The sequence below is a fragment of the Heteronotia binoei genome, chromosome 19 (assembly GCF_032191835.1).
Source record: "Heteronotia binoei isolate CCM8104 ecotype False Entrance Well chromosome 19, APGP_CSIRO_Hbin_v1, whole genome shotgun sequence".
Classification (NCBI taxonomy): domain Eukaryota; kingdom Metazoa; phylum Chordata; class Lepidosauria; order Squamata; family Gekkonidae; genus Heteronotia; species Heteronotia binoei.
The window spans coordinates 22,719,080-22,736,783 of record NC_083241.1 but is presented as its reverse complement, the minus strand read 5'-3'; the positions used below and the strand labels follow the sequence as shown (position 1 = coordinate 22,736,783).

Here is a 17,704-nt window from a genome sequence, read left to right as displayed (position 1 = left end):
CTGTACTCTAACCAGGGCTGGCTCTGCCAATAAGCAAACTAGGTGATTGCCTAAAGCGCCAGCCTTCTGGAGTCACCAGATTGGGTGCTCCCCACATGACACGGTGAAGTTATCAGTGCAGTGAGGGTGCAGGGTTGGCACAGTGCAGGGTGCCAGAAGTTAGCCTTGCCTAAGGTGCCAGATAGCCTAGGGCCGGCCCTATTCCAACAGTGAAATATACGCCTTCAAGACCTGTTTCTTTAAAAAATTTTAGCCCTCATGACTACAATGATGATGTGGAAACTGAGTCTATAAGAGGTATCTATTTGTTCAATCCAGTCCTAGAATTTGAGTTTTGTGAGGCAGGGGAACAATCTCCAGTCACAGCGATGGGCTTGTGGGACTTCATTTGAAACCAGGACTTCTGCATCCTGGTGCTCCAGAGGGGGGAGGGGGAGGGAGATGAGCAGCAAACAAGCAACCAAGGCAACTAGCTGAGTGTGTGCAGGAATCGCACTTGACGTGGCATCTGACATTCTGAATACAGCCATCGTGACGATGCTAACAATGTAGGCTGGTGCTGGAGTCTCATCTATACACCGTTCTGAAAAGAAGAGACCCTGGTTGCAATGAAGAGATTTTCCTTTTTGCATCAAGAGAATGTGCAGAATCACTAGCCATAATCACAAAAAGGCATAGGTGGGCATGGCCAGGCGGTTTTGAATTCTGAGCGTGCCAGGTGCCTCCACAGCAAAGCAAGGGCACACAAAATCCTGGAAGTGGCTCCGGTAGGTATACAGGTGTTGCATGATATCTGCATTAAAAAATGACAGTGTCCCATCATCGTAGTCCAACAGGAGGCCGATCTTCTTGGGAGGAACTGTGATCCTGATGTCGGGTGTCATCCCATTGTTCAGAAATTCATAGGTGTGCCTGCGCAACACAAAAGTTGATGTAGTTAGAAGTCCCACTAGTCCCACTCCTCTCTGGGCACTGTCAGACTCTGGAAAATTACTGTATTAAAATGCTTAGCTGAACTGACTGTAATGAAATGCTTAACCTAACTGACTCCATCTTTCTAGCCTGTATTACTAACCATGAGAAGCAACCTTGCATATCAAAGTGGAAACATAGTATTTACTAACACTAGTGTTAATTCCTATCCCAGGAACTAACAAAGGCAATTCTCCTTTGAAGATAAAATGCCTCGGGGGGGGGGGGGGATGGCAGCGTAGCCATGCCTGTGAGCTCAAGAACCACAAAGAGATAAGCAGGAAGAGCTGTGTGAAAAGTAACACTTCATACTATAGATGCTTGGGAACATAGTTTTGTTTAGAATACCTTTGATGTACAATCGGTTAAAATGACTCCTTGCCAGGGAAAATGTATCAGTTCCAATATCGCTGTGCTCAGGAACTATGAACTATCAAATAAAGCCTTAAACTTTGTATCAAAAGAAGTCTGGTTAATTTGAGGTTCCATCGTCTGAGGCACAGCCATCTCTTCTAAAAGATAACAGCCTTACTCTGCTTCCTTGGCATGTATACAAACATGGCTTGTAAGGCCAAGTTACACATGTTCAGTCTTCTGTCCTTCCTTTGTCTATCTATCCATCCATCCTTCCTTCCTCTATCCTTCCTTCCTTCCTTCCTTCATCTATCTATCCATCCATCCTTCCTCCCTCCATCCTTCCTTCCTTCCATCTATCCATCCTTCCTTCCATCTATCCATCCTTGCTTCCTCTATCCTTCCTTCCTTCCTTCCTTCCTTCCTTCCTTCCTTCCTTCCTTCCTTCCTTCCTTCCTTCCTTCCTTCCTTCCTTCCTTCCTTCCTTCCTTCCTTCCATCTTCTGTTCTTATCTTCTATTTTTATGTTCATAAAGGCAGGAAAGAAATTTCCTAAATAGTAAAGCCATTCTCCTCTGGTAAAAATAGCTTTCAACCCCCATGGAGAAAGGAGTAAGACGTTCCACCCCCACCCCCCCCGCCCCCAGCCCAGCTAGGGCCGTCAGTTGCAGACAGCATCCTTTGTGGCTAACAGGATGGAATAAACGTATAATTTGGTCCTCGGAGATAAAACTGGGGAGAAGGAGAGTCACATGACGTATCTGTCGCTGAGCTGTATCAACATATCAGACTACTGGGGCAGAGAACAATGTCTGGGTGCTCCAGCCACACCAAATTGGACCCCTGGAAGGAGATTCTATGCCTGTGTTTCTCAAGCATCTTAAAGCAGGCCCCACCTCTAAACTTACTGGAGTTTCCAGAACTCAGCTTGCAAAGTAACTCCACACTGCTTTCTCCCTCCCAAAATAAAATGTAGGAGACATCAGTTAACATGGAACAAATGTATTTCTTCCATGTTTAGTAGTCATAAATACATAGTATTGCTGAGATTGTATTTTAAGGCTGCCAATCTCCAAGTAGGAGCTGGAGATCTCCTAGAATTACAACTGATCTCCAGTCTAGAGTCCAGATCCCCTGGAGAAAATGGCTGCTTTCAAGGGAGCGGTCTATGGCAGAACACTCCACTGAGGTCCCTCCCATCCTCAAACCCTGTCCTCCCAGGCTCCACCCCCACATCTCCTGGCCCAGAGCTGGCAACCCCATGTTTGCCCTTGAGTCTCCCCCCCCTGTCCTTTCTCCTCCTCCTCTTGGTCTCACAACCCAGGTACATACGCAACTCGCATTTCAGTGCTGTCACATCAAGTGGACCTGGAAGAGTTTTTACCTGGAAGAAGTGACGGTATGTCTCATGCACCAGCAAGAGTGACTTGTCCCCAAATAGCTGTCTCTGGACACGTTTTCAAAGGCCACACCAATACGATATTCAATATTGTCATTAACATCCACCTCCCAATAATGTTTCCCTTGGAATGGTATTGGCTTTCCCAGTATAGCAACAGACCTGGCAGAAGAAAACAAAAGGGTACTGCTCTGGTCAAATAAATTGTGTTTGCTGTTGATTTAGGGCCAGGCTCTTGACAACTCTGACAGATGCAGTAGATCTTACCAGGACCATTTCCTGTCTTCTTGCGGTTATTGTGAACATGTTGGCCAACTTCTAACATAAACTATGGGACTTAGAGAGGCCATAGTCCAGCATGGTAGTAGCTGCTCTCACATTAATATTTTTGTGGGAAACCAAGTAATACTTGGGAATGATTAAAATGTTTCTAGCAGCTTAATATATGTGAGGTGCTGCCTTCAATAGTGATGGGGATATCTTCAGCTGGCTTTAAAAGGGGATTAGACAGATTCATGGAGGAAAGGTCCATCAGTGGCTACTAATAATGGTGAGGGAACCTCTGAGGGAAGACCTCAGACTCTGTGCCCTGCTTGTGTTTGGAACACTGTGTGACTTCAAGACATTTTCCGTGCGAACACTGCATCTCTTTTTGATGTACCAGTTTGGTGTAGTGGTTAAGTGTGCGGACTCTTATCTGGGAGAACCAGGTTTGATTTTTCACTCCTCCACTTGCATCTGCTGGAATGGCCTTGGGTCAGCCATAGCTCTGGCAGAAGTTGTCCTTGAAAGGGCAGCTGCTGTGAGAGCCCTCTCAGCCCCACCTACCTCACAGGGTGTCTGTTGTGGGGGAGGAAGATAAAGGAGATTGTGAGCCGCTCTGAGATTAGGAGTGGAGGGTGGGATATAAATCCAATATCTTTTTCTTTTTGAGTGTTGAGTGTTGTGTGTGCTGTTCCATGACAGCTGATCCCTTTTTTTGTGCAGGCCTTCCTCACTGACTGTGGAGGAGTCAGAAGTGGTGTGTGTACAGAATCCCTTTCCAATCTCCTGGACTTTATATCCCAGTCTAGTGCATGCTTACTCAGAAGTAAATCCACATTTGTTCAAGGTTACTTTCTCCTCAGTAAGCATGACAAAGAGGGCAGCATTCTGGGTTAACTCTTTAAAAAGAAAAAATGGCATTATTTCAGAGAAAAGTTGTGTCCTTTCCAATTAATACTTTCTGAATTCAGTGTTTTCATTTCTTGTCCCCAGGCATAAAAGAGGGTTCAGGCTCTTTGCAGCAATAATACCAAAATTTCTGGCAACTTGTGAAGAATTACTGGGTGTTTATATGAAATACCAAAGAAAGCTAAAGATTGTGAATGAAGGTGCTTCTGTTCTTGTACCATCACAATGGCTTTGATGGAACGAATCTGCCAGTGCAGGCTTTGTTCTGCACTCTGTCTTTTAGATGTAAAACCCCCTACTTTTTCTAGTAGGCTAATAAGAACTGAGATGTATCCTCTTCCTACCAAAATATGTACCCTCTTCTGAGATTAAGAACATAAGAGAAGCCATGTTGGATCAGGCCAATGGCCCATCCAGTCCAACACTCTGTGTCACACAGTGGCCAAAAAGCCTCAAGTGCCATCAGGAGGTCCATCAGTTCTCCCAGATCCGACTACTTTCAGCTGCCAAAACGGTGATAGCACAAAATTGGAAAAACTCCCAGAGGTTGTCAGCAGACTCAAGGTTCCTTAAAATTTGGGAACACACCACTATGGATAAGATTACAACTGGGCTAGATCAATCTGACCCATACCAGACTTATTTAAACTATATTGCTATCTGGTCCCCAGTTCTTGAGAAAATAGACTCTGACCCTTTCTACATAATTTTTTTTAGTAACCACAAGCTATATAAAGAAATCTTGGGCCGAGGTCAGATGCACATAAACTGACGAGATGGGCATGGATGAAAGCCAGATGCATGTCGGATTTTATGTGGCTGTCCAAACATCAGCATCTGGCAATGGTCGTTGGCTCGTTCGTGTCCCAAACTGCCACGACTGAGACGCGGACTTTTTTGATAGTACATTAAATCCGGAATAAGAATGCTTCCGACGACTCCCGCGCGTACTTTCTATGTTTGAACGCTCCATTGTAGCCGACTCATCGCAAGCGCACATCCACTTTCCTGCAAGAGCCCACTCCAAATGATATCATTGTGCCAGCAATTGTTGACTCAGCCTTCCAACTTTCCGAGGTCGGTAAAATATGCACCCAGGTTGCTGGGGGGAGGGAAGTATAGATGACTGGGGAAGGCAATGGCAAACCACCCCGTAAAAGGTCTGCCATGAAAACTTTGTGAAAGCAGCGTCACCCCAGAGTTGAAAACGACTGGTGCTTGCACAGGGGACCTTTCCTAAATGGGGGGGGGGAGGCAGATTGCCTACCTTTGCTGTCTCCCTGCCAGGGGAGGAAGATGACCCACCTTTGCCGTCTCCCCACCAGGCGGAGAGACAGCAAAGAGAGTTGCCGTGCTCCCCCCCCCCATTTAAACACCATGGCGGGGTGTTTAAATGGAGGGGGAGGAAGATCACCCACCTTTGCTGTCTCCCGGCCAGGGAGAGAGACAGCAAAGAGAGTTGTTGTGCTCCCCCCCCATTTAAACACCACGGTGGGGTGTTTAAATGGGGGGGGGGCAGATCGCCCACCTTTTCTGGCACCTTAAAAAAAAAAAAGCCAAGCACAATCTCCCACGTACTGCACTTTTGTGAGTGTGGAATGCCATCTCAAAAAATACGGTCCAGTTGAGACCTCTGATCAACCAACGACAGGACCAACGCTGCTTAGAACTGAAGGATGGAGGGATGTCTGATCGGGAAATTTGTTGTAGGGATGGATTAAATGGTGAGTGTGACCGCGGCCTTGCTGTATTAGCTTTTATATACACTATTTTATATTGTATGTTTTTGCTACCCTCAAATGGTTTAGTGATCTCAGATCGTTAATTTGTTCCCTGCTTAGAGTGGGAACTGGTGTTTTTATTTTTATCATGGTTATATTAAACATTGGTTGTAATATATTTTCCTACCGTTACTTTAGAAAATTATACTGTATACTGTGGATTTACTTGCATACATATCTTATACTTATTTCCTGTACTGATTATTTTGAATATTTTGAATATTTTTTGTACTCTGTTTATATTTCTACAATAAATCTATTTCTTAAAAAAAAAATACACACATTGAGTGTGTCTGTCTGAAGGACAGAGGTTACCAGAAAGGCTACGGGAGGAAGGGAGGTAATTAGATGATTCAATTAGACTCTCTGGTAATTCTTGTATTTAGTTTTCCTTTATTATCTTGTTTTTCATCATCACAGATTAGATGGCTTTTCACCAAGTTCTTCCCTAAAACCTCCCACTTCTCTTTACCAGCACTAGACAGTCTCTCAGCTTCTTTTGTATGAAGCCAACAGTGGTGAGAATTTGAATATAATTGGATGTTCTCATCTTTACTGAAAACGATGGCTGCATCTGGAAGATGTTTTCAAATATTATGCCTGTACTCTACTGCAGGGCAGAGCTGTTGCAGTCCAGACAGCTTTGGGGGCAGTGAGCCAGGGGAGAGGTGACTTTAGACTGGCTTTAATGTTTATTTATCTACCATTTATCTACCGAGTTATCTACCGAGTCCAGTACAAAGTGTTGGTTATTACCTTTAAAGCCCTATATGGCCGAGGACCTGCCTACCTAAGGGACCGTCTCTCCCCGTATGAACCCCAGAGGGCACTGAGGTCAGCAAGTAAAAACAAAATGACCATCCCTGGGCCGAGAGAGGCCAGGCTCCAAAGCACCAGGGTGCGAGCCTTTTCAGTTGCGGCACCTGCACTGTGGAACCAGCTCCCGGAGGAGGTGCGGGCCCTGCGGAACCTCGACCAGTTCCGCAGGGCCTGCAAGACTGCCCTTTTAGACGCGCCTATAATGATACGGACTGCTGAGTTGCAATGAACGAAGAACCGCCATCTTTAACACCATTTAAACTGGCAGAATCAGCGCCAGAACAGATATTACTGCCAGATATATATATATAATGTAATGTAAATTAAGTATTTTAATTGAATTAACGGGTTTTTATGTGTAATTTTAATTGTTAATCTAATGTTTTACTATTTATGTTAATATATTATTTACTGTTAGCCGCCCTGAGCCGCTTTGCGGGGAGGGCGGGGTAGAAATAAAATTTATTATTATTATTATTATTATTATTATTATTATTATTATTATTATTATTATTATTATTATTATTATTATTATTATTATTATTATTATTATTATTACCATTTTAATTTGTATTTTCTAACACTGTGTTTATGCTCCTGGGGAGTTTCAAGAGACCATGGTGGGGCCTCTACAGGGAGGTGGTGTCAGTGCTGGCTCAAGGTTTCTTCAGGAAGACCCCGAGAGCCTGGCCTCAAGGGAAGAGTCTGCCCAGGCAGGGGTTGGAAGAAGAAGACGACTGCAGATTTATACCCCACCCTTCTCTCTGAATCAGAGACTCAGAGCGGTTTACAATCTCCTATATCTTCCTCCCCCACAACAGACACCCTGTGAGGTGGGTAGGGCTGGAGAGGGCTCTCACAGAAGCTGCCCTTTCAAGGGCAACCTCTGCCAGAGCTATGGCTGACCCAAGGCCATTCCAGCAGGTGCAAGTGGAGGAGTGGGGAATCAAACCCGGTTCTCCCAGATAAGAGTCCACGCACTTAACCACTACACACAAAGCTGGCTCTGCCACTTGGCAAATTAGGCATTTGCCGAGGGCGTCGGGCCAGGGGGCACCAAATTGGGTGCTTCCCCCCACCCCAGTGCCCTAGACAAGTGACCTGGTTGCACAGCAGCCGGTAGTTTCACTTTGCCTCCCTTCCAATTGGGCTCTGAGGGCTCTGCAGGTCAGATTATGTTTAAAAGTCATGTTTCTATAGCAACTGCAGCAACTTCTGGAAATTAAGGAAGAAGAAAGAGTGGGAAACACCCACCCACCTCCTCTAGAATCCAGTGACGCATATAAAATGATAGAGTCACTAGGTGGGATGGGGTAATTATGCTAATTTTTAAAACCCCACTGCCATGGGATTAAGAGCTTTGCACTCTGCTGGCATCTAAATTATTTTCCCCTTCTCTTTTTTGTGTTCATGACAGCAGACTGGGGTGTGTGTGTGGGGGGGGGGGGGATATGATTCAATGCTAGAGATACACAAGCATGCAGAACTGAAAGAGAAGGTGCATGTCTTATGGAGCTTGAAAACAGAGGAAATGGGTAGTAAAAGCCAGTTTCCCCTGACGGGCAGCAGTAGCAATTTTCTCTCTTGTTAATTGCTGATTGTTGTTGTACAAACCTAGTGAGCACACACACACACCCCAAACACCCTAAACCCTATTAGCAGTCTGCTATTTTAGTGTGGGTAAGCAAAGAAGGTGAGCACCAGGGCTTTTTTGGAGAAGGAATACATAGGAATGCAGTTCCGGCTGGCTTGGCATCCATGGGTATGGTCTAATATGCAAATGAGTTCATGCAGGCCTTTTTCTATTTAAAAAAGTGCTGTTGAGCACTGTTTAGCTCAAGAAAGGAGGCAGAGTTTGGGGTGAGGTAGCAGATTATTACTTCCCTCTTCGGCCAAGGGCTCAAGGCAATATCCTTGGCGGAGTGGGGGGGGGGAGGCCTCTCCCATTGTATTTTCCCTCCAGGCCTGTGAGATAAATCGGGTATATATGCAGGGGTGGAATTCTAGCAGTAGGTCTTTTGCATATTTTGCCACACCCTCCTGATGTAGCCAATCCTCCAAGAGCTTACAAAAAAGAGCATTGTAAACTCTTGGAGGATTGGCTGCATCAGGAGGGTGTGGCCTAATATGCAAAGGAGCTCCTGCTAGAATCCCACCCCTGTGTATATGCATCACAAACACACATAAAATTTACATCACAAGTTTTAGTCTCTTGGCTTCTCCTTTCCCCCGAAAAAACCTGAAAGCAAAATTGTATTTTACATACAGATAATGAAAATAACCATCCAAGTTCTGAATTCTGTACCTCGTAAAACTGTTTTCGCGGAAAGACAAATCACTTTTTGGACTGTCAGCTTTGCGGCAAGTGATTGTAAAACCATCTTCTAGGACAGAAAGTAACGGATGGGCCGTTTCCTCATTCAAAGTAAAATAGGTGCCTGTTAACAGAATGGGATACTTTGCTGGTTTTGGTTGATGAACCCTTGAAAACAAAGTCATTCTGGTGCAATGACCCACTTCACACACAACTGCAGATCTGGGAACAGCATCTTCTGGCAGCTGTGACACTTGTATGAATCATGCAACCATGTGGTCCATCTATGGGTTTTGTTGGCAAAGTAATTTACACAGCAACCTGATTAAAGTGTAAGTAAAGGTTTATAGGAATTAACATATTTGATAGGAAAGAGGAGAGACAGAGATGGGTCCCTAACTATGTCACTGGCTGAGAGAGAAGGTCAGACTGAGGGAATCACTTCTGAGAAGAAGGGGGAAATTGCCCAATCTGGAGACAGACAAGGAATGACACCAGTTTGGTGTAGTGGTTAAGTGTGTGGACTCTTATCTGGGAGAACCGGGTTTGATTCCCCACGCCTCCACTTGCAGCTGCTGGAATGGCCTTGGGTCAGCCGTAGCTATTGCAGGAGTTGTCCTTGAAAGGGCAGCTGTTGTGAAAACCCTCTCAGCCCACCCACCTCGCAGGGTGTCTGTTGTGGGGGGGAGAAGATATAGGAGATTGTAAGCCGCTCTGAGACTGATTCAGAGAGAAGGGCGGGGTATAAACCTGCAGTCTTCTTCTTAACAGAAGAGAAAAGGTGCTGACCTTACTATCCTATCTAATTGTCTTGCTGCCCCCATCAGGGTCTTTGCCTTTTCTTTGTACACCAGACATTGCCTTTATCAACAGGTTTGATGTCCTATTGTAACCCTTTCTTCCATGTTGCTGCTGGTGCATTTCTGGGCATGAGCTTTCCCCTTTCCCCATAGCCTCTGGTTCGGCTGCCTGCCTCAGCAGTGCCTGAGCAAGGCTGCCCCCTGCCGGAGTCTCTTCTGGAACTGCCAGCTGTCACCCTTGGACAGGAGTCAGGGAGCAGGAAGTGTTGAAAAAGGTGCCCCCTTGACTATACTCCGCAGATGGGCTTGTGGCTCTCCTGCTCCTGTCTTCTTGTCTGTGCCTCTGGCTGCAGCCCGGCCAGCTTGGATTTTTCACCTGCCAAGGTGAATCTCCTGTACTATTCAACATGCAATCCCTATAACTAAAAGCTTTGCCTCCCGGCACATGCTGTGCCAACAGGCCATTCTTGCTGGAAGCAAAGTCGTACCATGGAGAAGGCCCCTTGCGGTGTCAGGTGCCTTGTTTGAATTCAAGCCAGCAGCAATGTGGCACAACTGATCATGTCAGCGACGTAATTATGGCTGCGTAGGTATGGAAACGAAGCTGTTCTTTGTTACCCACAGATCTGGAAATGACTGACTTGTTTCTCAAAGGATTACCCAGACAACCTTAACATCGTATTGTTTTGCTGAGGGACGCTTTGGGGGGATCTACAAGAGGCACAGGACTACTGCAGGAAACTACAACTGCTTGGTGAATTCCCCCCTTCAGTGGTAGAACTTATACCCATGACTTAATGTGGGTTGCCAAGTCTTTCCTTGGTTTCGACAGGGGTATAAAACTTATAATGCTGCTTTTCATGTGTCATTCTGCCTAAGAGTTAACTCATCTAAAGCTGAGAGTCAGTTTGGTGTAATGATTAAGTGTGCGGACTCTTATCTGGGAGAACCGGGTTTGATTCCCCGCTCCTCCACTTGCACCTGCTGGCAGAGGTTGTCCTTGAAAGGGCAGCTGCTGTGAGAGCCCTCTCAGCCCCACCTACCACACAGGGTGTCTGTTGTGGGGGGAGAAGATATAGGAGATTATAAACTGCTCTGAGTCTCTGATTCAGAGAGAAAGGCAGGGTATAAATCTGCAATTCTTCTTCTTTTGAATGTCTTTGATTATTTCCATTATTTTGAGTGAACCTTGTTCACACATGCAGAGGAATGAGGTGTTAGAATGGACTACATCACATTAGACGACAGGTGGAGGATCACTGATAGAGGATCATATGTTGCTTCCCTGTGTAAAACTTCCTATAAACAGAAAACTAGTGAAGCAAGCAAAGTGAGGGGGTGGGGAATCTTATTGTGCAGATTTTCTATTTGTGTGTAATTTCTATGTGAAAGAACATTTCCAGCAGGAATTCCTCCCCCCCCCACACACACACACACATTGCCTGCAGTCAAAAGCTGTCCGTTCTACCATTTTGTTGCTATTTCATTCTTTCACATGTGTGAACCTGGCCTGTCTTGCAGCTCTCAAACATCTGATGTTTATTCTGTGTGGCTCTTATGGCAAGCAAGTTTGGCCACTCCTGAGCTAAGTAGTCACCAGTTCAAATGCCTCAAACGTCTTGCGTGATCAGCTGCTCAGTCTCAGGTCTCCCTTACAATATGGAATTTATAAATTTATAAAAATGGCCTACCTTATAGCTGTGCTGGAGGCTTACTGGAGATAATTTATGCTGAGTGTTTTGAAAATGATACAAAGGTTCAGGCCTCGGATTCAGCAGGAACTCACAGGAGTGCAGCTTCTGGACCTTTCTGACAGTTTCACCTCCTCCTTCCCACCTTGTCCATAACAATCCCTGGATGAGCTCCACCACCTTTTTTTCTACAAAATGACCCCTGCAAAGGTTAAGTATTATTACCAGTGCTATGGATAGAGACTGGCTTGCTTCTTTCGCTGGAACCTCCCATGTTCAGGGCTTTCACCGCCAGCAGGTACTTGGTCCTTGGGTCCAGCTGAATCAGAGATTCACAGTTTGGGATCCCAACAATGGACCTGGAGAGAAATGGAAAGAACAGGAAAAGAATGGCAGTCCTTGTGAGAACTTTGAAAATCATGAAGGGCACATTGCCCATACAAACATCAACAACTAATTCTTAGTTTATTATTATTTTATTAATCATTATTATATTGGTACTGCTAATATTCATGACATTCAAGTCTCTGACCCAAAGATCTCATAGATTCCCAGAGCAGCTGACTACAGGGCTTGGGCAGGGGGCAAATTCAGTGCTTCCCATCTGCACGTGACTTTTGCAATTCAAGTATTATGTGATTTGCATGTCCTACTTTATATGTGAACAGATATATGAATGGCATCCCCATCATGGCTAGTCAGACTCTGAGGAATAGGCTCCTTCAACCATTTGGGTGCTTTAAAAAATACGACCCTAGCTATATCGGTAACTTGCAGTTATCGAATATTACACCACTCACTCCGTAATCGTTTCTTCTCCTCCATCTGTCAACTTGGATAGTTCAACAGTGTAAGAGTCGACAGGATTTGTGTTTCCAGATTCCCAGCTTACCAGCGCAGCATGTTCGCAGCTTTGAATCTCCTTACTTTTGATAACTGGTGGCAAAGGAGCTAAAAGGTAGAACAGAGAGGTCCTTACTTCAATATACGCAACAGCATGCCTTTTTATTACTGAAGTTTTAAAATTTATTCTGTTGATTTCCAAATCTGAAAATAGACCACGAAGAATCCAAGTTGCCCTTATTTTGGCTGCATGGATCTTGTTTAAATGAAGCACTTAGTTCCAGAGGAGGGCGATGATGAGGGATCTGGAGACCAAGTCCTATGAAGAAAAGTTGAAGAAGCTGGGCATGTTTAGCCTGGAGAGGAGGCGGCTGAGAGGTGATATGATCACCATCTTCAAGTACTTGATGGGCTGTCATCTAGAGAAGGGTGTGGAATTGTTTTCTGTGGCCGCAGAAGGTAGGACCAGAACCAATGGGTTGAAATTAAATCAAAAGAATTTCCAGCTCAACATTAGGAAGAACTTTCTGACCGTTAGAATCATTCCTCAGTGGAACAGGCTTCCTCAGGAGGTGGTAGGCTCTCCTTCCTTGGAGGTTTTTAAACAGGCTGGATGGCCATCTGACAGCAATGTAGATTCTGTGAATTTAGGTGGGGAGGCAGTATTTGTGAACTTCCTGTATTGTGCAGGGGGGTGGACTACATGATCCTGGAGGTCCCTTCCAACTCTATGATTCTATGAATGTTCCATGTTGAATGTTCTATTTTCTGGAAAATTTTGCACAGTTAACACTTCTTTAAAAAAGTTAATCCTAAAGCCATCCACAGCAGGGGTGTTGAACTCATTTGTTAGGAGGGACAAATGGGACTTTGTGGGGCCAGGCCATGTCTGTCATAAAATGTAATGCCAGGTATTGGAGATATAAACTTTATAAAAGACATAGGCAAACACAATTAAATATATTATTGTTTAACTTAAAACACAAACATGCTTAAAACTCTTGCCATATTTTGTTTAAAATTGAAAGGTGGTGAAATAGTGGGATTTGGCAATGCAATTTTTTAAATAAAAAAACACAAGGATCACAGCAGAAACTAAAATATAAAATACTCTGAGCCTGGGATAACATGACATGGCTAGGCATTGCAAGCTTCTTCCCCATCCCTACCCCAGGGTCTACTCAGATTGGCAATGGCTCTCAACTCTTTGACTGTGGGTTCCCAGTTTAGAGTATTCACTAGGCACCAGTTCTCAAGTACATTCAGCAGAGACAAGCTGGCTCAAAGCATCAACCCTTAATTTGCAAGGACACAACTCCAGGAAGCAACAGCTTCAGCTGGCTATAGGAACGCTGAAAAATGAAACTAACCTCCACTCCATTGAAACACACTGCAGCACAAAGTTGCAGGGAAAATATGGACTATATTTTTCATTAAGGTCTCTGGGTCTCATCTATCTGAGCACAGAGACCTTAATGTAAAATCCACTCCACATTTTCTTTGCAGCTCCAGCTTTGCATCCTGCTGCAGCCAACAAAGACAAAGCAGAAAGAGCAGGGATTTTTGGTAGAGTGTCAAAGGGTGAGGACAGGAGGGGGAGGAAGGGGGAGAAAAGAGCCTCATAGGCCTGATTAAAGCCTCTGGCCTGTGGGACGGACCTTTGACACCATGATCCACAGAATACATTTACCTGTCAGATAAACAGCTCTTTCACTTGCTAATCCACCTCCAGCACTGTTGAATGCTCTCACCCAAAATTCATACTGTGTATTAGGCACCAGGTTAGTAACTGTGGCAAAGGTTTCTTTCACATTTAGGATAAACTCTGAAATGGGGAAATAAAAGAGTTAGATCATTATTTTAAATTGGTGTTGAGTTTTCAAAATTAAATACATAAACAAGAACAATTTTTGTGCTGAAGATGCTGTTTTATATTTCAATGACCAGGGCAGGGAGAGAAGAGACTGTTTTAAAGGCTTGAAGTTTAGGGTTGCCAATCCCCAGGAGGGGGCAGGGGATCCCCCGGTTTGGAGGCCCTCCCCCCAATTCAGGGTCATCAGAAAGCGGGGGGGGGGGGATGTCTGCTGGGTACTCCATTATTCCTAATAGAGACCGATTCCCATAAGGTATAATGGAGAATTGATCCACAGGTATCTGGGGCTCCAGGGAGGCTGTTTTTTGAGGTAGGGCACCAAATGTTCAGCATAGCATCTAGTGCCTTTCCCCAAAACACCCTCCAAGTTTCAAAAGGATTGGACGCAGGGGTTGATTTCTTTGAGCCCCAAAAGAAGGTGCCCCTATCCATTATTTCAAAGGGAGGGAAAGCATTTAAAAGGTGTGCGGTCCCTTTAAATGTGATGGTCAGAACTGCCTTTGAAGTTCAATGATGCTTGTCACAACCATGCTCCTGGCTCCATCCCCAAGGTCTCCAGGCTCCATCTCCAAAGTCCCCAGATATTTCTTGGCAACCCTATTGATGTTGTATGTTTCAATATTACATTGTTTTTCTTATCTCCTCATTTTATTCCTTTAAATTAAACTTCGGAAACAATGTTATAGGCAGAGTAATATTTGAACCTGGGCCTCCCAAACTAATCTGAAACTCTAACCACTACACCAGGGGTGGCCAACAGTAGCTCTCCAGAAGTTTTTTTGCCTACAACTAACATCAGCCCCAGCCATTGGCCATGCTGGCAGGGGCTGATGGGAGTTGTAGGCAAAAAACATCTGGAGAGCTACCGTAGGCCACCCCTGCACTACACTGTACTGGCTATTGTGAGGTGGCTGCTGTTGAACAGCAGCAAGCAGCTGGGCCTGGGTGAGTCATGCAAACCAGGTGGTGACAAGTCGCTTGGTCTGACCCCAATGAATCCTCCTTCAAAGGTCAAGTAGCCATGGAAAGGGCCCTCCCCCTCCCCCTACCTTTTACTGACAGACACCAAGACTTGAATGCCTAGCAACAGCCACAGAAGGATTTAGTTCTTAAAGCTTGTGTGTGTATATGTGTATGTATGTGTATACACACACACACACACACATATATTGGCCACTGTGTGACAGCTGGACTGGATGGACCATTGGCCTGATCCAACATGGCTTCTCTTATGTTCTTAAGCTACAGGCACTGCTTCTGTTTTTTTGGAACATTTCAGTTCCCTAGCCTAGTTGGTTTTATTTGTTTGTTTTTAGAGTTCAGATTTTTCTGCAAGTCTGAGGAGTTTTTCAGGCTTTGTACAAGGATCTGTATTGTCTGTTCATAGCACCAATTTCCAGATTGAAGTATCCACACACACACACACATACACACACACACACACACACACACACATACACACACACACACTGTGGCTAATAGCCACTGATGGACCTCTGCTCCATATTTTTATCTAAACCCCTCTTGAAGGTGGCTATGCTTGTGGCCGCCACCACCTCCTGTGGCAGTGAGTTCCACATGTTAATCACCCTTTGGGTGAAGAAGTTAAACCCCATGGACAAAGTCACACCAGGCCCTCCTATCTTCCACCATCCTCCGAAGTCTGCTCAAATTCGTGTTTATTACATCAGTAACACTGCCCAGCCATCTCATCTTTTGCCATCCCCTTCTTTTGCCTTCTGTCTTTCAAAGCATCAGGATCTTCTCCAGGGAGTGCTCCCTTCTCATTTGGTGGCCAAAGTATTTGAGCTTCAGCTTCAGCATCTTAATGGTAAGGTATGGTGACCCAACTCTTCATACAATAATTAAAATAAAATGATCCTTTATTTATGTATCTCTCCTGCTTGATTTCATCTTGCAGCAAACCCAGTGTTATCAAATACCTAGGGATTATACTGTTTTAGCTTTCCTAATGTCGAGTGTTCATAATGTGTCTGATTAGGAACTCAATTGAGTGGCTGCAGATAACTCAAATCAATGCAGTTTCCAAATTCATTCCAAAATAGACATTGCTCATAGCTGTCAGGTATAGTTCTTTCCTCACATATCACCACTGAAAGTCACCAGGATTCTGTCTGCTTACCATCTTGCTCATCTTTTGTTATATCATTGCTTACTCGTCGGTGGAACAGCTGATACCTTTCAACAATATCTTCTGAGAAAAAGCTCCAGCATACTCTCACAGATGTACCAGTAGCTGAGTTGGGGTCTTGGGAATTCATGACCGGTGCACAAGGAGGCAAAACAGCTGGAATAACAAGAAAGAAATCTGTCAATAGACTTCATGTGTTGAATGCAGCAGGTTCAGGAAGTGATCATTTCTTAACACCAAGTCCATAGGATCCTAACAAGGGTTTAGTTGGGCAGTGTGTTTAGGCCCTCCCAGTTTCCCCCAATAATAATGTAAATCAAAGGATCTTCTCAGAATGATAATGCCTAGTTCACTCTCAGTCTTAGGGTGAATGCAGGATAAAGACAGGCACAGTGTTTTAAATTACTGAGGTTGCTAATTCCTGCATGGAAAATTCCTGGCAATTTGGGGGCAGAGCCTGGGAGGGCAGGGTTTGGATAGGGGAGGAAACTCAGTGAGCATTTGATGCTATAGAGTCAAATCTGATACCACAATATTCCCTTTGAGAACAGACTATGTAAGTCAGTTGTGTCGAACTTATTTGCTATGAGGGCCGGATCTGACATAAATGGGCTGGGCTTGTTGGGCTGGGCCGGGCTGGGCTATGTCGGGCCGGGCCATGTGTGTACCTATTTAAAATTAGGCAGCAGAGATATAAACTTTCTGAACACAACAAAAAATCCCACCTTAAAATAAAACATGCTTAAAACATTAGCACTTGATGGTCTTAAAGGTGCTTTCTTTGTATTTCTCCCAGGGGATTCAGGGAACTGGGCAAAGGAAGCTCTGGCTCTTTCCCTCCCTCCCCAGGGGACCAGGAGGGGGAGGAGCCTCAACCAATGGAGAAAACTGAGGTTTTGCTCTGTAGCTCCTGTGCGATTGAGGAAGCCTTTTGTAAAGCAAGCTGAGATGAAGAAGAAAGCAAGAGAGATGGAGAAGGAAGCAGACAAGAGCCAGTTGCTTGGGGACCTGATAGGAGCTCTCCAAGGGCCTGATTTGGCCGCCGGGCCACATGTTTGACACCCCATAAGTAGTGTATCAGAACCTGATTCACTTATTCATATTTTACTCCACTTCTCTGTTTTGTAAGATTCATTAGCAACTTCTTGACCCAGTTATCTCCAATTTCTCTGGCCCTTCAGAAAAAAATTCAGTATTTACTTCCTGATAAATTTTCCGGATCGATGGAACTAATAGCTTAGTATTTGGCCATTGTGCTATGCAAGGACCATTATATTCCTAGGCATAGACCATGAACATTTGATCAGTTTTGCTTTTATGCACTGTTTTTATGATATTCTTTTAACCTTTTCTGTACACTATAACTCTGGACCTTATTTTAATTCTGTTTGTACTTTTATTTCACCCTTTTATGCCATTAAAGGTTCTTGAACTTGACTTGCTATAAAGTCCCCCCTCTGAAGCTGCTGTTCTCTCCAGGAGAACAGAAGTAGTCTGGTCGATCAGTTGTAATTTTGGAAGAACTCTGAGTCCT

At 44.6% G+C, this 17,704-nt stretch overlaps 1 protein-coding gene across 1 annotated transcript in view; it reads right to left on the bottom strand.

Moving 5' to 3' along the window:
• Positions 1 to 652: 652 nt before the first annotated feature.
• FSD2 (fibronectin type III and SPRY domain containing 2) overlaps positions 653 to 17,704 on the bottom strand; it is a 31,035-nt gene continuing 13,983 nt past the window's right edge. The window contains exons 6-12 of the mRNA XM_060259967.1: positions 16,162 to 16,326; positions 13,836 to 13,970; positions 12,103 to 12,253; positions 11,528 to 11,661; positions 8,803 to 8,935; positions 2,710 to 2,886; positions 653 to 912 (exon numbers count right to left, since the gene is read on the bottom strand). Of these exons, the coding sequence (XP_060115950.1) occupies positions 663 to 912; positions 2,710 to 2,886; positions 8,803 to 8,935; positions 11,528 to 11,661; positions 12,103 to 12,253; positions 13,836 to 13,970; positions 16,162 to 16,326 (1,145 nt within the window). The 3' untranslated portion in view covers positions 653 to 662. The remainder of the gene's footprint in view (positions 913 to 2,709; positions 2,887 to 8,802; positions 8,936 to 11,527; positions 11,662 to 12,102; positions 12,254 to 13,835; positions 13,971 to 16,161; positions 16,327 to 17,704) is intronic.